General features: G+C 38.9%; 1 protein-coding gene across 1 annotated transcript in view; it reads left to right on the forward strand.

Moving 5' to 3' along the window:
• The window catches only part of RASGRF1 (Ras protein specific guanine nucleotide releasing factor 1), a 206,792-nt gene that overhangs the window by 142,743 nt on the left and 41,786 nt on the right, over positions 1–22,263 (forward strand). Inside the window, exons 13-15 of the mRNA XM_020965608.2 lie at positions 5,098–5,180; positions 12,916–13,164; positions 18,426–18,796. Coding sequence (XP_020821267.1) covers positions 5,098–5,180; positions 12,916–13,164; positions 18,426–18,796 — 703 coding nt within the window. The remainder of the gene's footprint in view (positions 1–5,097; positions 5,181–12,915; positions 13,165–18,425; positions 18,797–22,263) is intronic.

Below are 22,263 nucleotides of genomic sequence, written 5' to 3' on the forward strand. Positions count from 1 at the left end.
AAAAAGTTTTATTCCTAGGATTTATTTTAATCTAATCTATGTTATTGATTTTAAATGTTGATACTTTGATGAATCCCTTATCCTATTCTTTGGAGTGTAATCCCTCTCCCAACACAGATTAGAATTTATTTACACCTCTAACATATTCATATTACTCCAAGAAAATGAAGTCTACAGAGCACACTTCTTAATGACCTCCTAAATGCCATCTAGAGTGCCAAGCATCCCATTCAGCATAGTTCTTATATAACTATAGTACACAGAGTAATACATTAAAACCTGGAGCACTAGGGACAGCTAGCTGACACAGTGGATAGAGCACTGGCCCTGGAGTCAGGAGGACCTGAGTTCAAATCCAACCTCAGACACATAACCCTTACTAGCTGTGTGACCCTGGGCAAGTCACTTAACCCCATTGCCTAGCCAAAAAAAGAAAAAAACCTGGAGCACTTAATGGGATGGTTGAATAGGCATTTTCCTTTCACCTCAGTTCTGCATTTTCCAAGCAACTCCCTCAAGGTCCATGTCCTCTGGCAAGTCAGGCCAGGCCTTGGGCTCATCCTCATACAAGAGTTCATTTTCTCTAGGTCTTTCTGATTCCAGGTCCATTACTCTATGCACTGTACCACTTAGGTGCCTAATATTGCTACTAATAATAATACTAATAGCATTAATATAATGCTTTAAGATTTCCAAAGAGTTTATGTATGTTAATTCATTTAAGCATTCTCTTTCACCTGGTCTAGTATTCATGAGGCACAATAAAAAAGAGCATTGCATATGGAGTCAGAAGGCCTGGATTTGCATATTGGCTCTTAATTCCTGTGGGTACCTGGGCAACTCATTTAATCTTTCTTAGCCTCAGTTTCTTATTGGTAAAATGAAGGGGTTGATTCTGATACTATGTAAGGTCCCTTCCATCCTAAATCCCATATGACTAGGAATGTTTGGTCCAGACAAGCTCTCAGTCTGGATTGTTAAGCACCACTTATCCTTTATCAGCCTGAAGCTGTTCTGGATACAAATAGTACCAGGTGTCATTACAATATGTTACCTCTCCCAAATTATCAAGAACATTGACTTACAGCCAAGCTGACCAATATGCCTTTCCAATGGCCAGCTTAATAATCATTTTAAACCACTGTCCAATCAGTCTCAATCAGTTCAATCAGTTCAACTGTCAGGTACCCAGACAAATAAAATTGGCCAATTAATGGTGATTGACCATATCAACCAAATCCATTCTATGACAATATTTAATGTCAATGGGTTCTAAGTCTTCTAGTACTGCTGTGAGAAAAAAAAAAAAATATATATATATATATATATACACACACACACACATATTTCCCTGATGGAAGAAGATTAAAACAAATATACCAGACCCTACCAGTAAATAAATGATGGCCAAGTAGCAAGTTGGGTACCCTGGGAGAAATATTAACTCTTACTGGCTGATAATTACTGTTTCCACAGCAAAAAAAACAAAAACCAGTCCCTTGGAAAGTTATCTTCCCTATGTCCCTTGACACTACTGGGGCCAGGCCTGGAGACTTCCGTCTATGCAGGAAATTTGCCATTTCCTGCTGCTGCCTCATAGCCAGCCCCCACTGGTGAAAAGACTTCAGATGCACTACTACCCTAAGCTTTCTGTCTCCTGCTCATTGAAGCATTTTTCCTAAGGAAAGACCACTTCGGGCCAGGCATCTTCCATCCGTCTCAAAGTAACTACTCCCATCTGTACCAGCACAAGACATCTTCCACCTTCTGCTGCCAGCCCATCACCCCAACCTGGATGTAGAGAATCTCTATCACAAAGAACAACCCTCCCTTTGACTTGAAGCCTTCCATCTCCTGCTGGGTCTATCCTTTGAGGACAGAGCGGGAGTGATATCGCCTACTCAATGATGAACATTCTCACATCTGGTCATACTCTTCACATCCCAGTAACTCTGAATACCTATAGATCACCATCCAAACCCCACTCCGCACCCCCTTCTGCCTGACTCCTCATTCCAATCCCCCCAGTCCTCCCATGGCAAAGTCTCATCCTAACTCCACTGTGCCCTCTAGAATGCCTGTTCCATAGTCAACACACTTCACTTCATCTTGATCTTTCCCTCTCCCATTCCTTCCATCTATCAGCTCTTACAGAAACCTGGCTCTCCCTAAACAACGCAGCTTCCCTGGCCACCCTTTCCAATACTGGCTGTACCTTCATTCATTCTCCCTCAACTCATTTTCTCCTCTGATACTGCCACAACTCTAGTGCCAGCTCTCATCACCTCATTCCTGTTTACTACAATAGCTTACTGATGGGGCCGCCTGCCTCAAGTCTCTCCCCACTCCAATCCATTCTCCATTTAGCCACTAAAGTAATTTTCCTAAAAGACAGGTCTGATCATGTCACCCTCCTACTCAACAAAACCCAATGGCTTCCTCCTGCCCAAGAGCAAACAACAAAATGCACTATTTGGCATTCAGAGCCCTTCATAACCAACCCCCTCCTACCATTCCCGTGTTTTTACACCTTACTCCCCTACACTTACTCTTCAATCCAATGACATGGGCCTCCTGGCTGCTCCATCTTTTGGGCTCTGGCCATTTTCCCTGGCTATCCCCCATCCCTTCTCCACTCCAACTACTGACCTCCCTAGCTTCATTTAAGTCCAAACTAAAATCCTGTCTTCTATAGGAAGTCTTCCCTACCCACCTCTTGATTCCAGTTCTTTCCCTCTTTTAATTATTTCCTATTGATCTTGTATACAGCTTGCTTTGTATATATTTATTTGTATGTTGTCTCACCATTAGACTGTAAACTACTTGAGGGCAGGGGCTGGTTTTTTGCCTCTTTTTATACCCCTAGCCCTCAGCACAGTGTCTGGAATGTGGTAAGTGCTTAGTAAATATTTATTCATTAATTGATAGATCTCAAAGACTCCCTTACAGCATCTGATGGAATCATAGAATGTTAGGAGTAGAAGAGGCTTTCCAGTACAGTTCAGTTCCCCAAAGTCATTTAGGGGACTGAGAGGATGAGGAAACTGAGGACCAAAGAAGTGAGGTTAGTATCAGAGAAACAGGAACATACAATTTCCATTTTGCTCCACTGATTTTAGCACTGAGCCCTTAAAACCTAGCTAAAGTAATTCTGTTTCTCAGTTACTCATGAGCAAGTAAAGCACCAAGGTGAGTCAGATGCAGAGCTGAGGAGATCCTAAGATACTGGTTCCCCAGTTCAGGATTCTTTCCACTACACCAGACTGATTCTATGTTGATTATTCTTGTCACTGTTTGATTCAAACTTTGGAGCTAGATAAGGAAACTTATTTAGTCTCACTCTTTTCTTGTTTAACCTTGTAAGGCTATAGTGTCTTTTTTAACCATAGAGAATTTGAAAAGTCTTTGATTCTATAGTCAACTCTTTTCTTTGGTGAGACAGTTGGGTTTAAGTGACTTGCCCAGAGTCACATAATTAGTGAGTGTTATGTGTCTGAGGTCAGATTTGAACTCAGGTCCTCCTGACTTCAGGACTGGTGCTCTATCCACTGCACCACTTAGCTGCCTATAGTCAACTCTTGACTTTCAAACACTGTTTAAAATATAAGTAAGTCAACAGATAAGACTTACAAATGTTTCATATGGGCTTTTTTACCATGCGTTTGATATAAATTTTGCCTATATTCATTGAATTGTGACCAATATGAACAAAGGTTAACTTTGCGCATTCTAATAACTAAAATCTTCATAATTCTTTCTAATATTACTAACATTTCTTCTCATTGCCCTTTCTTCTACAGTTTAAAAATAACCTGTATATAGGGGCAGCTAGGTGGCAGAGTGGATAGAGCACTGGCCCTGGAGTCAGTAGGACCGAAGTTCAAATCCGCCCTCAGATACATAACACTTACTAGCTGTGTGACTCTGGGCAAGTCACTTAACCCCAATTGCCTCACCAACAATAATAATAATAATCTGTATGTGTACACTTCTAGTATACACCCCCTGCCACTAATCTAGAGTTTCTTAACCTTTTCTGTGTCATGGATCCCTTTGGCAGTACAGTGAAGCATACATGTCCCTATGTACTTATTATTGTGGACATTCATTATTGAAGGAAATATTAAATTTAAGTTAAAGATCAGCGAAAATGAAGATGTAATTTCTCAAACAACTTTCCAAAAGAGAATTCATTATGTCTGTCCCTAAACATACCTCTCTTCCTAACTTCTCTATTTCTGTCAAGGGTATCACTGTCCTTCTAGTTATTCCCTGGTTTGTAAATTTGGAATCATTTCAACTCTTCACCTTCACTCATCCTCTGTATTCAGTCAGTTGCAAAGTCTTGTAAATTCTACCTCCATGATATATCTCACATCAGTCCCTCTATCTCTACTCACACAGCCATATTACTATTTTTGACTCTCATCACCTCTTGCATGAATATTACAAAGCCTCCTCACTGATTTCCATGATTCTGTTCTGTCCTTTTCCAATCCAAATAGCTACCAAATTGATATTCCTAAAGCATAGGTCTGATCATGTCATTGCCCTGCCCAAGATACTTCAGTGTCTCCCTTTCACCTCTAAGATAAAATGCAAATTCCTCCATTTGGCATTTAAAGCCCTCAGTCTGGCTTCTTATCTCCTCAACAGACTAATTTCACATTATTTCCCTCATGTCATTGGGTTCCAATCAAACTGGCCTATTTGCTTTTCTCCTATATACAGCATTCCATCTTCCAAGATGCCCAAGATGTCCCCTGGGCCCGTAATGTACTTGTTCTTTACTTCTACTTCTTAGAATTCCTTCATCCCTTCAAAACTCCCTATAGTGCCATCTACTGCACAAAAGTCTTCCTGATACCCCCAGTTATTTGCGTCCTCCCCTTCTTCCTCTAAGTTACTTTGCATTTACTTTGTATTTGTGTGCATGTTGTATCCCCTCAGTACAAGGTAAGGTCCTTGAGGGTGAGAGTTCTTTTTTTTTTGTCCTCATTACCTAGAACAGTGCCTTGAGCATAATAAATGTTTGATGAATATTTGATAAACTTAATTGATCATTTAGATATGTGATACTTTATTCTCTGTTTCCAGTGTGTAGATAACATTAGATGCAATGGCCTCATGATGAATGCATTTGAAGAAAACTCCAAAGTCACTGTTCCTCAAATGATCAAGTAAGTGATTTTTTTTATTACCAGAATTTTCTGAGACAGCATTCATTAGCACATGGGTGAGTTTTATGGAGCTCAAAAATTCCACTGGGTTTCAACATCTGTACTTTGTTTCAGTTCATCATAACTAAACACATAAGGACTTTAGTTAGAAATTTTTCTATATTTCCAGTTTCTGAGGACATGATAACTTCTGAAGACATGGTATTTGAAATGTAAGCTATATTTTCCCGGACCCGTAGGAAACCTATAGGAAGTTCAAGAATAATAAATGAATGAATGAATGACAGTGTCTACCCAGTGCCAAATATATATAGAAAAAGCTAAAAAAACTTGGTGAAATGTACTACTCTTCCCAAATACTCTGATTTTTATTGTTATGAAAACAAAACTGCAAGAACCTCCCTATGATCCTAATTCTTCCAACCATGTCTCAGGGATGTTATATACTTCCCATTCTCTGTAATCACCTCCTATACCCACATATGTTCTTAGGCCACCCATGACAAGCAAGAACCATAAAAGAGGCACCAGGGACCCACCCAAGAAGCAAGGTCACTGGCTGGTGCTCCTGTCTTGGATTAACTAACCTGGATTCTTGACCTCAGTTTTCCTTGACTTTTTGATGATTTTTTTTCTACCTTGAAAATCTTCTGACTCCCAGAATTTCCAATTTGCTCCTGACCAAATTAGCTGTTCATTTATTGAGCAGTCTGGTTCCCAGATTCTGGATTTGCTTTATGTCTCCAGCCCATTAATCTCAGGCCCTGATACTTGTCTAGGTCATTTTCAGGCTTGTCACTCACGTGAATAACTATAACCTGCTGTTTTCCATACTAAACAACTAGTTCTTTTGCTTTTTACATGGATCATCTGACATCATATGGGTATACACTTTGTTAAACCAAGTGTGGGTAAAAATGAACATGGCCCCCTCCCCACCTTCTGTGGAAAGATCTGTGGAAAGATCAGGACCAAATGCCAACTGAAAGCTCAAATCAATCAAGTCCTTCATATATTCCAGTTATTTTTGGTATCTAAAGTCCATACAATGAACTTCTTTCTAGGCAAGATAAATTATAATATGGTCCTTCTAACACAGATCTGCACAACTTAGCAGTAGGTAGGCACAAAATTAAAATAGACTAAACTTCTTCAGGCCACAGATAGTTTTTTAGCAGCTCACTTTCCAAGTAAAGGTAATTAGAGACAGACTGACGATGGTTGGTTGCCTTGAGTCATGTGACAAATAGGTGCACAATGGCAGACTACCTGAAATCCCTGGGTGGGCCACAAGCCGTGGGCCATATGTTGTGGAGTCTTATACAGTGTCTTATACAGGTCCAATACAAGATGCATATTATAGTAAATTCTACTCTCTGGTAGTTTGTATTCTAATAAAGTTCCAGATCATGTGAGTATAAGCATTTGGCCAAGCACAGTTCTACAGATTAACCCAATTCCGTGGTCCTTGGACCTAAAAGAAATATGGCTACTGGAAAGTATTTTTTAACCAAAAAGAAAAATAAAGGCACCATTATCGCACTGAAATTTTTTTCTATTACTGCTTATTGTCTTGAAAATAATATGGCTAAAGTTTCACTAATAATGACCACTAATAAGATCTACTAATAAATTTATGGATTCATGAGTTGTTGGTTTTTTAGACTGGCCTAGAGATTTCCTCAGCTATGTAGAAGGCACTTTTGGGACATGTTGAATAATTGGACATGATAGTTAAGACACTGGACTAAGTGATTTCTAAATCCTTCCAATTCTGAGATTATTGGCCCTTAACAAATGTTAATTTAGCTTTAAAGTACTAGCTGACCTTTCACAAAGGCAGCCACCAGAAATAAAAACATGCTTTAGTCAACTATTAGTGATATCTGATTCATAATTTAATAGTAATATAGTGACTGCTAGTGGAATCTACTAATTTTTTTATAATTATTACATGGCCCAGTGGGTCTAATGGCAGCATAAATAGCAGGATGCCTCATGAACCAAAGAGATATAAAGTCATCCAGGAATGAGAACAAGAAGACCTAAAGTCATGATTCTGATTGGAAGACAAAAATGACCATGTAATATTATAAAGTAGAGGAGAGAGCTGATCAGTTAGCCCTTGATTAATTTGATGTTTCCCAATCAACTTGATGGGAAATCCATACCACACCAAAGGGTATGGACCTTTATCTGGACATCTTAAAAACATCTCCCAAGGAAGCAGACATGTGGCTGGCACTCCTGAGAAGAAACTGGAAACCTTTTTCTAATTTTCTCTAATTTCTTCTAACTGCCTCCAAAATGATTGAGAATTGGGGCCTCTAGTTGGAAGAGCAGCTCATCCCCCATGGTCTCTGAAAGTAAATTGATTGCCTCTCTCTCTCTCTCTCTCTCTCTCTCTCTCTCTCTCTCTCTCTCTCTCTCTCTCTCTCTCTCTCTCTCTCTCTCTCTCTCTCTATGTTTCTATCTCTCTTTCATTGTCTCTCTCTGTGTCTTTTTGTGTTTGTCTCTCTACATGCCTATCTCTGTCTCTCCCTTCCTTTGTCTCTCTCCTGAATTCCATTCCTGAACTCTCAAACTTAGGATTACCCAGAAGGCAACTCTCAAAGCTGGGCATCCCAGGAAATTGCCCATCTTTGGATAGAAGGCTAGATTCCAAGATTACAATGACTAGGGTATTCAGAATTCCCCCTCCTTTACACAGAAGGTTGGGGTTCAGGAACTGTGTTCTTGAACTCCTCTCAAGGACCATGTGTAAGCACACATCCTCCACTGTCATGTGATTCTACCACAAATAAACATCATCTGCTTGGGGGGGGGCAGAAAAAAATCCTCCACCCTTCCACACTGACTCCAGATTGAAGTTACAGTCTTCTGTGTCCCACTCTGGACTTCCAGAGGACAGAAAGAAAAATAAAGAAATGTAATCAGATCACTCTTACAGGGTATAGTCAGTTCTTCCCATAAGAGTCTGTCCCCACCTTATTTTCATTCACCAACATCTTAGAAGCATCTCCAGTCAACAGGAACCAATCAGGGTAGTTGCACCTGTCCTCCAGCATGATGCTAAGGTTCATGTCTACCTGCCCTTCAGATGCTGTCAGACAAAGATCCATGACCTTGGTAAACTCATAAAATTGATCAAGAATTCCCTTGATCAAATACCTTTTATACTTAGAAAAGAAGAAAGCAGATGCATCAGCTAAAGAGCAATATGTCTTTGCATTTGCCCTGAAAATTGAGGTATAGAACCATAAGCCTCAGGTCTCATCAACCATTTGAACAGATTCTCCCTAACAAATAAAGACACCCCCCCCAATGCCTAATTGGTGGGACCTAAAGGAAATGCTAATCCCAGCTTCTTTCCACAGAGGGCCCCTTACTCCTCTCCCTTCTTTCCAAACCCTGTTTTGGGGCTAGGAAGAGAGGAAAGTTTGAACTGAAAAAGACTCCCTCAGAGATCTGAAAGAGCCCAAACCATCCTTGAGAGAAAATTCCAGCTCCTAATCTCTGTCCTCAGGAAAAGGAAAAGATCCACAAAATCATAACATGTTGAAGTTCATGGGAATTTTAGGAATCATCTAGTCTTAGAGTTCTTTTGACCTGGGGTCCATAGACCAGCAAGTAGTCTTTGGATAGATGTCAGGTGGTTGGTGAACTTGGATGGAAAAAAAAATTACATTTTTATTTTATTATCTTCTGAGGGAAATTCAGCATTTCCTCCAATTATGAATGTAGGTAATAAACATAAACCTGAGGAGAGATCATAAGCTTCACCAGACTGCCACAGTGTTGCATGACCCCCACAAAAAAAAAGTTTAAGGACCTCTGATCTAGTCCAACACCACCATATTATAGAGGAGTAAACTCAGGTCTAGAGAAATGAAGTGATCGCCCAAGGTCACAGAACCACTAGAATCTATGTCTCCTGATTCCCACTCCAGCACACAGAAATCTAGGAAAGAAGAATTCTCTGAATTTCAATGTTTTAAGTACTTTTCATAGCCTTTCTGAAACAAGAGTAAATCTCCCTTTCTTGAACTGCAAACTCTTGAAAAGAAGTCCACAGAGTCTGCATCACTAAGTTATAAAATATTTAATAGGACTAAGAAGAGACATACAAATATTCATTTGTAATTATGAATTTCTTGCCTAATCATCATTTAACCTCCCAAATTTCCAAACTCCACATTAAGAGCAACATTAGATAGTGCAATAAAATCTTTGGGCTTGATTCCAGGATTTGGGAAGAAAGAGTCATTTCAATCCAATTCTGACCCCCTCCCCCACAGTGGCTGTGTGATCCTGAGACCTACATCTTCCCTAAGCTACAGTTTCTTCCTTAGGTAGAAAAAGGGGAGAGGGGCGGGAAGAAGAGGTGATTAGGTATGCTAAGTACTTCCTTCCAGCTTCAATATTCTACATGCTGAGAGCTAGTGAGGTCTAATGGATAGAGAGCTGACCTCAGAATTAGAACAACCCAGCTTCAGTCTTGTCTTTACCATGTACTAGCTGCATGACTGCAGGCATTTAAACCTCTCAGGGTCCCAGGTAACTGTCTAAGACTATAATCTGCTCAGAAGGTGCTAACCTGAATTAGTAAAGGAAGCTCCTCATCACAAGCATCTTACCCTAATACTAATAAAATTATAGATCTAACTTTTAAAGAAAAAGGGTAATTGCTATATTTGACTTCTGGGAATCATGAAATTCTTCCAACCTATTCCTCTCATACTCTAACCCTCCAGCCTGATTCAGACAAGAAATACACCAGAGAGGATTTTCTTGGTAATTCTTTTGTTACCTTTCTCCAACCACGGGCATAATTCTATTTCCTAATTTGGGAGACCTCAAGGTAATCCCAGCTTCTCTCCAGGGAGGGTCCATTACTCCCGTCTCTCCTTCCCAAATCCTGCCCTGAGAATGGGAGAAGGAGAAAGAAAGGGAGACCAGTCTTGCATTTTGTTAATGAGAGTATAATATCTATTCAGGCTGCAATCTACCTTGGTCAGACTTGTGACATCAAAACTATAGTGTTCCCTTGTAAGCACTACAATTTAAGAAAGATACTGTCACAAATTACAGTGTCAGGAGTGGATGAAAAATCTGTTGATGATAAGACTGGTGAAGAGAACATGTATATCTGGGGCACAAACACACACATACTTTTTGACCCTCAGAACAGCCACCTTAGGTTAAAGGCATTCATTGTCTCTTTACACTTAGTGAGAACATGATCACTGTCTTTTAAGTATTTCATTCATTCAGCAAGCATTTTCTTTTATTGTCCAAACTTTGTGCTAGGTGCTGGGAATAAAAAGGCAAAGTAAAACAGTCTCTGCCCTCAACTTGAACAAAAATAAGTAAATATAAAATATAGGAATAGGGATAGATATTGTATATGTGTGTGTGTATATAAATATATATATATATGCACATTTATATGAGTGTCTGTATGTGTATGTATGTATACATATATATGGGGCAGCTAGATGGCCTGGTGGATAGAGTGCTGAGCCAGAGTCATGAAGACCTGAGTTCAAATCCAGCCTCAGACAATTACTAGCTATGTGACCTTGGGCAAATCATTTAACCTCTGTTTGCCCAAGAGGCAGCTAGGTGACTCAGTGGATAGAATGCTGGGCCAAGAGTCAGGAAGACCTGAATTCAAAACCGGTTTCAGACACTTACTAGTTATATGGCCCTAGACAAGTCACCTAACCTCCAATTACCTTAAGCCACTGGAGAAGGAAATGGTAAACCACTCCAGTATCTTTGCCAAAAAAATCTTATAGACAATATAATCCAAGGGGTCATGAAGGGTTGGACACAACTAAGCAACTGATATACAACAATATATATATGTATATATATATTACAACAATATATATATGTATATATATATATATATATATATATATATATATATATGTATGTATATATATATATATATATATATATATATTACACACACACACACACATGAATGTATTTACACATACCTATGTATATACATATATACCTGGGAGCATATAACTCCCATACCTGAGTTTCATAGTTAGATAGATAGATAGATAGACAGACAGATATGTATAGATATGCATAAATGTATGTATATTCATAGATATGCATTATGAAACTCCAAGGTAAAGAAACTCTCCCTGCCAATGGTTGCAGGCACCTTCTCTTCAACTTATCATCTTGGAATAAAGAGAGATAAACTGACTTTCCCAGCCAGTATGTATCAGGAGAGAAACGAACTGAGTTCTTTCTGGCTCCAAGGTCAGCTTTCTATTCACTGCACCATGCTGTCTACAAAATATAAATTAAATAAGAAGAAAGTAATTTGGAAAGGTTACCATATAGAAAAGGGAATAAGCTTGCTGTAAGTTGACCAGACAGTAGGATGAGAACCACCAATAGACAAATACCCATAAAAGAGATTTCAGGGTTGAGCAGGAGATAGAGGATAGCTCAAACCCTTCCCAGCTCTAATATTCTATAACCCCTTGACATTTCAGTACTCCTGGAGCTGATGGGCTAGAGCAGGACTTCTTTATAGAAGTTTTGAATTCTATACAGAATTTGCCTTGGTAGAACCGGAGTTTAAACCTAGACCACTTATGCAACTACCAAATGAGAAAGGTTTTTCATGCTATAAGCATGAACATTTCCATACAACCAGTACAGAAAGAAAATAAGTAAAGGTTCAATAAGGGACCAAAAGAAAAGTTGGGTCTCCCATATAAGCCTAAACTGGTCTATTCACTCTCCCTCAAACACACGTGTTCTTGCTTCCATTCTTGCGTTCATGTGATGCCACTGAGACAGAATATCCTCCATTTCCTCTTGGCTTAACCAAACCTTATAAAGCTAAGATTCATCTCCTGAATATAAATTCTTATAAATGCTCTAGTCCTATATTCCTCACTGAATCATAAAGCCACAGACTATCCAAGTTGGAAAATCATTGGAGATCGTTTAGTTCAACTCCATCATTTTACAGGTAAGGAAAATCACCCAAGGTCACACAACTGACTCAGTAGCAGGACAGGGACTAGAAACCAAGTCTTTGATTTCCCAAGCCAATGGTCTTTTTTACTATATGATGCTGCACAGAGCTAGTTCAGTAGCAGCTATATTAAAATATGGTCAGTATGGATATAAAAATTTTGAATAGCATAAACTTTTTTTAATATAACTTTAACATTTACTGTCTCATCTTGTCTGCCTTGTCTTCTTATAACTGCCATATTATTTTTTCATGTGTATATATCTTGTCTCCCCAGCAAGGGTGAGGGCAAGGTCTAGGTCTTATGTTTCTCTGTATCCCTCATAGCACTCAGTACATACTTAGTATTCAATATACTATGAAAATGAAAGTAAATAACAAAACCAACTTGGCCATTAGCAGCTCTCCAAAAGAATGAGAGGTGTTCCACATAGCTTCCTTGAAGTGAGCTGCTCACCTACTTTAACTGAGTGAATTCTTCAAATGAGGAAAAATTAATTCCAATTTATTTCCTTTTGCTACTTATACCACTTAATGGAGAAACAGCCAGGGTAAAAGAAAAAGTAGGTGGGCTACTTTGTGTTTAGTGTTTTGCTCTTTTACAAGATTAATTTATAATCACAGAGAATCTTCCTTTTAGTACTTCATCTTTCTAAAAGTGCCCATGTTATCGAAGTGATGCTTACGGTCACATTTTCCTTCTAACTCTCCTTACAGGTCTGATGCTTCCCTGTATTGTGATGATGTTGACATCCGATTCAGCAAAACCATGAACTCCTGTAAAGTCCTGCAGATCCGTTATGCCAGTGTGGGGCGACTTCTGGAAAGGCTCACGGATCTAAGGTTCCTGAGCATAGATTTCCTCAACACATTCTTGCATTCCTACCGGGTGTTCACAACAGCTGTGGTGGTTCTGGACAAGCTCATCACGATTTATAAGAAACCTATCAGTGCAATACCTGCAAGGTAAGGTTAGAGAGGTCAATGTTTACACCACCGGAACCATCGCCATTGTTACCAGCTAGTAGGACCCAAACATATCCCATACTTCTGAATCTGGGTGATGATTATATACTAATCTCTTTCATTGGTAGCTTCATTTCTGTTTTGATTCATGAGTCCCCCTGTCAATTTTAATGCCAGTAGACCCACTGGGCTATATATTAATTATCAAAAAAAAAATCAAGCGATTCCATTAGCATTTGCTACATAATTTTCAACAGCAGGCATCACCAAAAGATGAATGAAACCTATTTTTTTCCTTTACGATCCTAGGATTGTAGGCTTAGGATTGAAATTCACTGAAAGACCATCTAGTCTAGACCCTTTGTTCTACAGGTAATATGTAACATAGAAGGATTTAAACCCAAGTCTTCTGAATCCAAATCCAATGGATCAACTTTTTAGAATCAAATTAATAATTTTTATGAGAAGCCAGAATTCCTTTCTTCTCATAGATCATAGATTCTCAGAGTTAAAAAGGATCATAGCATCACTGATCTAGAGCAAGAATGGACCTCAAAGATCATTTGGTCCAGCCTCCTCGTTTTACAGATGAGGAACTTGAGGCCCAGGGAAGTTAAATGACTTGCCCAAGTTCATACAAGTAGTTAGTGCCGAAGGCAAGATTTAAACCCAGGTCAGGGAACCTGGGTTTTCCTCCAATGTTTTCCATTGTACTACATTGCTCACAGAGATCATCATTCCTAAAAATTGGTCCTTTTAGAACTCATGAGGAAATCAGTAGCCTAGCTTTTCAGTTTTGTTTTGTTTTGTTTTACTCATTAGCCTGCAAACATTTTTGTTATGGATTTCAGCATTGTCAATCAATCAATAAATAAGCATTTATTAAGCACCTACTGTGTGTTAGGCGCTGTGGCCCACTGATCATGCAGCTTGCTCATGATCAGAAAGTGATCATGATCATAGTGATGTCAGACCCTATACTGGAACCCTGATCACTCCAAGTCCAACATTCTGGGTACCAAACCAATAGATGGAAACAAGATTGATTTAATCATGTCTTGTTATAGAAATTACTTTTCTGACATTCAATGATTGAAGCCAAGTAAGTGAAAAAAATCACTAAAACAAAGTCTAAACTTGAGTAAATAAAAAATTAACAAAGGTCTAAGAGGACAGATAATGAAACATACCTCCTCCTTCATGAAAGAAAGGCCAGTGCCTAGTAGGACAGAATATTGTATACATTACCAGAAACTGTCACTGTGTCTGATTTTTTACCTAATTGGTTTTCTTTTTGTTACAAGGAAGGGTTCAATCTGGAAGGGCGGGGTAGAGTGAATTACCAATAGGGACTGGACCTGTGATTTCATAGGGAACTCTCAGGTAAGGAAACTCCTTCTACCAATTCAGGTCAGCCCATTCTCTGGAATTTATCATCTTAGAGAGTTACCTAGAGCACTGAGAGATTAAGTGATTTGCCTAGGGTCACACAGACAGAATAAGGCACAGGCATAACTTGAGCTCAGGTCTTCTTGGCTTAAGGCTGGCTCTCTATCCCCTGTGCCATACTGCCTTTCATAGAGTGAAATAACCATGACATAAAAATAAAATGAATCAAACTTTAAAAAACAAAACAAAAAACCTTTTCCTATGGTCAGATTTCTATTACGCCTTGGATTCTTTGGACTGGATTCATCTATAGAGCTACTCTAAACAAAATGTATGTACTTACATACTAGGGCAAATATACACAAATAAATAGTGTGAAATTTAATATAACAGAAGTACTATATAAGGACCTACTGAAAGAATCACGTTAAAATCACGTTAACTGGGCATGGTGATACACAACTGTAATACCTACTGCTTTAAACTCCCTACTACTGGAGAGGCTGAGGCTGACAGATCTCTTAAGCTCAGGAGTTGTTAGTTTCAGTGGGATATGGCTAAGCTCATCAAGTGTCCGTACTATGTTCAGTATTAATATGGTGAGCCTCTTGGAGTAGGAGGGTGGAGCCACCATGTTGCCTAAGGAAGGGTAAATCTGCCAAAGTCAGAAACATACCAGGTCAAAGCTCCCAGGATCAGAGTGGTATCAGGCCAGTGAGTAGTGTCTATACTTCTAGCCTGGATAAAATAGGGATACTTAGTCTTAATTTTTTTTTCATTTAAAAAATTATTAAGTGTAATCTTAGTTAGAATGGAGCTCCATAGCGCAGACTGACCTCAAAAACTGTTGCCCTATTAAAATGGGGATATCCAGGAACCTAGACTGCAGTCAGATTTTTCAGCTATATGATGCCTTTTTAGGTAAGCTAGGACTTACCATACAGCAGTAAAGAATTTGCTTATTGTACTCATAGGAGGTAAGAGAATGGTGAAAATACTTATAAAGAGAAAGAAAGATAGAAAATTCTATTTGTCTGCCTCTATTTACCCCCATGATCACACCCTGTATATCCATACCCCCCATTATCACCTCTTCATGCACCACATAGTCAGTGTCAACTCTCTCTTCTGTTCCCCTTTCTAATAAATGATACTCAGTGCAAAAATACTGACCTCAATACCTTTACTGCATCTCTGGCTGAATACCTTGGAAATAGTCACTTCTCAAGTGAAGCATGTTTTCAACTTAAGATTTCACTTGGCACAAGTTGGGTCAGACAAGGAGGAAAAGATTATTAAGTGCTTTCTTTTACATGCTAGGTTGCACCTCCATAGGGCAGCTAATATATTATCTTGTGGAACCCCACTCCATCTGACAGGTATCAAGAAATTAAATTCCAGCCACCAAACAAACCTTGACAAAGAAACACTTCTTCCTCCTCAGCAGCTCCTAGAAACACCCTCATTGTGTACCCTAAAAGGAAGGGAGGGGCTCTTTCTCTCAGGCTTCAAGAGAGTAGAAGCTATTGGAATAACAACTACTAAGTCCAAAGTGGTCCTCAATCCCTCTTCTGCTACATATTTACACTGCATGGCTCTGGAAGTATGGACCATTCAGAGAAAAAAGATGCGTGGGCTTTTAAACCTCTTCTTCTCCTCCTTCCTGTCCTAAGTACCCCCTCTCCACACAACCTCTTGGTCCCAGACCCAAAGCCCAAGAGAATACACAGGAGAGGTGAGAAGGACACATGATAGGGGTTGGAAAATATAGTCAACAGAGTTGTAATGGATGCATGGTCCATGTGCAGACACCATTGGTCAAAGAGAATATTTGTTAGTTACAGCAATGTTGAAGATGACAACTTGTGAAGATAGCGACATCTGGTGTAAGATGCTAGAGAGCTGCTTTCAGGCGAATTATTATATTATGTAAGGATAGTGAAGAGACTGGAGGAGGCATGGATATTCTATAAGTGTTTCCAGTCTGCTAAACACATTCTGAAGCAGAGTCTTTTGGATTGGCTGCAGAGGCTTTCAAAAAGGCTTATATGGTATATATGCAGACTCCCATTATATAAGTGAATTTGACCAGACAGTTCAGGCCAGCCTCATTTGCTGTAATTTGGATCCAAGGTCTGATATCTCAGCTTATCCAAAGGTAATCAGGGCCTGGTAAATAAGCAACTTACACTGCTAATACTAACACAAGATTAGACTGGTTGAACTAGAAAGCCACTTTATTAATTTATAATAAGAAGTAGAGTGATAATAATTTATAATGAAAATTATAGCACTGACTGACCAATATTTGCATTGGTCAATCAGTGTTTTCTATTCCCAGTAGGTTAACCTACTTTTGAACACAAAATGAGATCAGCAGGTTGCTTACTAAATATTTAATTTTCTTAACTGTAAAATGAAGAGATTTGGCTAAACATTACTCAACAAATACTTATGAAGTGTTTATTATGTACCAGGCACTATTAGGTGCTGGAAATAGTTACAAAATTAAATAATCCCAATTCTCAAGGAGCTTCCATTCTGTCAGGGAAACAACATGTACAAATATGAGCATATACAGAATAAATACAAAGCAGTTAAATATAAGATAATTAGGGAGGAAGGGAGGAAGAGATCAGGAAAAACTATGTTTAGAAAGTTATGGAGTCTACAAAGTGGAGGTAAGGAGAAAGGCACATGGGCAAACCAATACAAAGGCACAGAGATGAATGAAAGAATGTTGAATGTGAGGAACACAGAGAAGGCCAGTATTACTAGACTGTGGAAAAGATGAGAAAGCTAGGTTGAGATCAGATTTTAAAGGGTTTGAAATGCCAGACAAAGGAGTTTACATTTTATCCTAGAGACAATTGGAAACCACAGGAGCTTATTGAGTAGAGAACTGTGCTTTTAAAAAATCATTTTGGCAGCTATATGGAGGATGGACAGGAGTGGGAAAAGATGAGGCAAGGTGACTAATTAATAGACAGTCACAATAGTCTAGGGGAAAGGTGATGAAGGCCTGAGCTAAGGTGGTGGCTTTGTGAGTAGGAAGAAGAGAACATATATGAGAGATATTGTGACAATAGAAAAACGATTTGATAACAGATTACATATGGGGTGAGTGTGAGGGAAAAGTTGAGAATGACACTGATTTTGTGAGTGTTACTAAGCAGTTGGTGGTATCCTTGACAGTAATTTTAAAGAAAGGAGAATTTGAGGGGAAAGATAAAGAATTCTGTTTTGGTCATGCTGAGTTTGTGATGCCTGTGGGAACCCAGTTCGTGGTATCCAAATGTAGCTTGTGATGTGGGATTCAAGCTCCTGAGAGAATGAGACTGGAAATGTAGATCTGGGAATCATCTGAACAGAGGTGACAATTAAACCTGTTGGAGTTGATTAGGTCACTGAAAGAGAGATTACATAGAGAGGACTCAGGTGTTATGTAGAGAGTGAAGAGGAGCTTGGAATACATTCACAGTGAAGGGGGGTGATATGGATCATGAGACAGCAAAAGAGACTTAATAAGGAGGGAGGCATCTGAGAGGTACAAGGAGAACCAGGAAGGAGTACTGTTATAAAAACCCGGAGAAGAAAGAGTAATCCTGGAGGAGAGGGTGGTCACAATGTCATGGGTCCCAATCTCTGAACTTCTCTGAGTCTCGGTTTCCTCATCCATAAAATGATTATATTAATGCTCACATTAACTGCCTTGCAGAGTCATTGCAAGGCATGGGCTTTGTAAACTACAACGATATGAGCTCTTGGCAAGGAACATGTGGCTCTTGGGATATGGCCAACACAAAAGAATAGAAAAATAGAATCTGACACTCTTTTTGGCAGAAAGAGAATAAGTTTTTGTTTCCCAACAGGTCACTGGAGCTCTTATTTGCCAGCGGCCAAAATAACAAGCTTCTGTACGGTGAACCTCCTAAGTCCCCAAGAGCTAATCGCAAGTTCTCCTCCCCACCACCTCTGTCCATTACCAAGTCATCTTCACCAAGTAGAAGAAGAAAGCTTTCCTTAAACATCCCCATCATCACTGGAGGGAAGGCCTTGGATCTGGCTGCTTTAAGCTGCTCTTCAAATGGCTATGCAAGCATGTATTCTTCTATGTCACCCTTTAGTAAGACTACGCTGGACATCAGCAAATCATATGTATTCAGTAATTTTCCTAACAAGATACCTGATGAGGGTGAAGGTACAGCTGAAAAAATAGAAGACTCAAGTCCCAACAAACAAAGTAAGTTGGTTTTTTTTAAGAGACTATGTCTCACTCTCTCATCCAGGCTAGATATGCAGCAGCTATTCATAGGCCCAATCCCACTACTGTTTGACCTATTTCCTACCTGGGCTGGTTTGCCCATCTTTAAGAACCTGGTGGGACTATCATATGAATTCTGACACCTGATTAGCATAGCCAATGCAGCTCAGAACTTCAGAGTTCAAGAGATCCACCAGCCTCAGCCTTACTAGTAGCCAGGATTACAGGCACATACCACCATACCCAGCTGTAAGTCAATATTCTTACACAGAGGGTCTCATAACCCAAATCGTAAACAAAACCATGGTCTTAGCAGAGACCAAGAACAGTTGTGAGTTTCAAAAGAAATACGTAGAAATCATATCAAAGGTGGAATCTAGAAAAGTACAGGTCATTTGGACTTGACCAAAAGATTTAGTCAGTCCAATTTATAATAGCCAAGCCACAAGTAGGAAGGACTGATATTTAGAAGAATTCTGCCATTCTCAGGGCAGTCTTAATGAGTCAAAGCTGACCTTAGAACAGCCAAATCTTTTGGTCCTAATCCAATTTTCCCTCATTCTTGTAGACTTAGTCAGTGTGTCATTTTACTTCGACAATCTATGAATTTCAACTTCATTGGACTTCCCAAGCAGAATCATAAAGCTGACAAACAAAAAACAATTTGTGGGTGTAGAAGAAAGATGTAGGTGAGAGGCGTGGGTGAGGCAAAGAGCATGTATTATGTAAAGAATCAGGGGGAAGCCACCAACAGCAGTGGCCCTGAGAACCATGAGTGACGAGGGAAAGCAGATGAATCATAGTACAGAGCTTTGCGGAGGCCAGAAGGCAGATCTACACCCACAGGGTTGGGATTATACAACATGACTAAATAAGGAATTGAAGGAAATTGACCACAAATAGGTATCCTTTGGGAAATAGGAAGCCAAACACATCACTAGCCATCTGCAGTGTGCCCTGTTTTTTCCCCACTATAGCTAAATAGGTACATGGTTTTAAATCAAAGTAAAAATAAGTTTTCCATATATATCAGCAGAGTTCACCATCAGAGATTTGCCTAGGCACTGGGAGACTCCCAGAAACTAACCTAGAAGCCATTTAATGTCGTCTCAGTTCTATGTTCTGTCTCAGAACTCTCTTCTGCTTGCCCATATAACTTACTGTTCAAATTCAAAGACCACTACCCAATTCAACCAGGAATAACTGGTACTTTATTTTTCTAAACACACCCAAACTGAGTCATAATATTATTATTAATAACAATGTGTGTGTGTGTGTGTGTGTGTGTGTGTGTGTGTGAGAGAGAGAGAGAGAGAGAGAGAGAGAGAGAGAGAGAGAGAGAGAGAGAGAGAGAGAGAGAGAGAGATTTCTTGTCTAGGGAGCTAATAAGCATTCTATGATTCTGAGACAGAGATCTTGAACCAAGGTACCAGTTATCTACTTTATGTGATATTTCTCTTAAGGTAATGTCATTTGGAGAAATCATCTTCTAGGTCAGGCCTATCAATAAATTAAAAAAAAACATTAGAAATAAGGTAGGAAGGAAGACATATGGGATAGGGTCATCATGAAAAACAATTTAATTTAATTCAACAAACATTAATTAAGTTTCTATGTATAAGGCATTACACTGGGCTCCACAGATACAAGGACAAAAATGAACAACATTTCCTGTCCTCAAGGAGCTTACATTCTACTGAGGAATAAATTAGGTTAATTAACTCTAGCCTATTTGCCTACAGAATTGAAAAAAAAACTAGATTGACCTAACAAAAGTCAGGCAATAGACTTTAAAAAAACAAGATTAAAACATTATGAATCTCCTTTCTCCATTATCTTTGTTCTCTTTGTGGATAGTCTTTCATTCATTCATTCATTTAGTATCCTATTAATGTAAAAAAACCTCTTGAGTATGTTTGCTGCAAGTAGAACTGTATAGCCTACTGACTTAAGAGTGCAAATAACTAGGTTAAAAAAATATTTGAGGGCCAAATTTGTCTTTCCCTTTAAAAATGATTCATAATGATTTAGCAAATTGTAATAACTATATATGTCAGCATTCAATTCAGCATAAACCTACTATGTTCAAGGCATTATTCTAGGTACTGGGGAGTCCAAAGACGCAAACTAAATAATTCCTGCCATCCAGGTTCCAGCATTCTACTAGGGGGAATACTCCATATACCAGACAAATATGGCATAAGGGAGGCATGATGAAGAGCAAATGAAAGGTCCAGACAAGGTATTCTAGGAACATTTATAGAAGAGAACACTTTCAGCTGGGGGAATTTGGGAGGGTTACATGTAGGAGGTAGCACCAGAGCTAAGAGCTCCTTGAAAGAACACAAGGATTCTGAAAGGTTAAGATGAGGAATATGGATTCCAGGCATGGAAAAAGATCGTACTCTGCAAATTTACAGAGGCAAGTGATGATCTATTGAATTCAGGAAACACCTAGTGGTCTAATTCTGATGAGAAGACAGGGAATATTTTGATAGCAATGGAAACCCAGATTCTAAACATGGACTCCAAGAAAACCATCTGCCTTAGGGACAAATCAGAACAGAAGTTTAATAACAATGAGAGTTCCAAGAGCAGTACATTGTTTGCACTGATTGGCAGGGTTCTTGTCTGCATCTGCCTGGCTTCTTTGCTAGCATCATAACTGATTTGCTTCACGTTTCTCAGGAAAGACTGTTCCTGTTCCAGAGAGAGAGAGAGAGAGAGAGCATTTATTGAGTGTTTACTATATACAAGGCACTGTTCTAAATTCTCAGGATATAAAAAACAAGCAAGGAAGCAAACCAGCCTCTGCCCTTAAGATGCTTACATTCTAGTGAGGGAAGACAAAAACAAAAGCTAGAGAAGAGAAGGAAGATGAGGCAGGTGGTAAAAAAGGAGAAAAAGAAATTCAGAGAGTGGAGATGAGAGTGAAAGACTAAAGTCAGATGAGTTATGAGTTATCCATTTCAAATATTTTCAGGCCAATAAAAAAAAATCAATGGGCCATTTGATTTAGATGTCTAAGTTTTGCCCAGTCACTACATATAGGAAGAGTTCATTTTTTATAGATAGCTATTGATTTTATATTTTAAAAAGGAAAAAGGGCTCCCAGGATATTTTACTCAGGAGAATAAGGGATTTAAATTTATCACTGGTTTGATGCAATTCAGTCATTTTAACAACCAAAACAACCACACCCTGATATCACTAATGGAACCAACCCCAAAATCAGTGACACCAAATCAGTGGGCCTAAATTAAGTAGTTCCTATAAAGACTTTTGAACAAATAGTATAAATAATTACAATTTGCTATAAGAGCTATGAAAAAATTACCTACAAATTAATTAGACCAGAGATTTAAAAAATTAAACTGACAAGTAAGAATTTTGTTTTAATTCTTGGTAAAACACTTTTAGCTCTATATCTTCCATATCTTCATTCT

This window comes from Phascolarctos cinereus, unplaced genomic scaffold (genome assembly GCF_003287225.1).
Source record: "Phascolarctos cinereus isolate Bilbo 61053 unplaced genomic scaffold, phaCin_HiC Scaffold_3;HRSCAF=262, whole genome shotgun sequence".
NCBI classification, from domain to species: Eukaryota; Metazoa; Chordata; class Mammalia; order Diprotodontia; family Phascolarctidae; genus Phascolarctos; species Phascolarctos cinereus.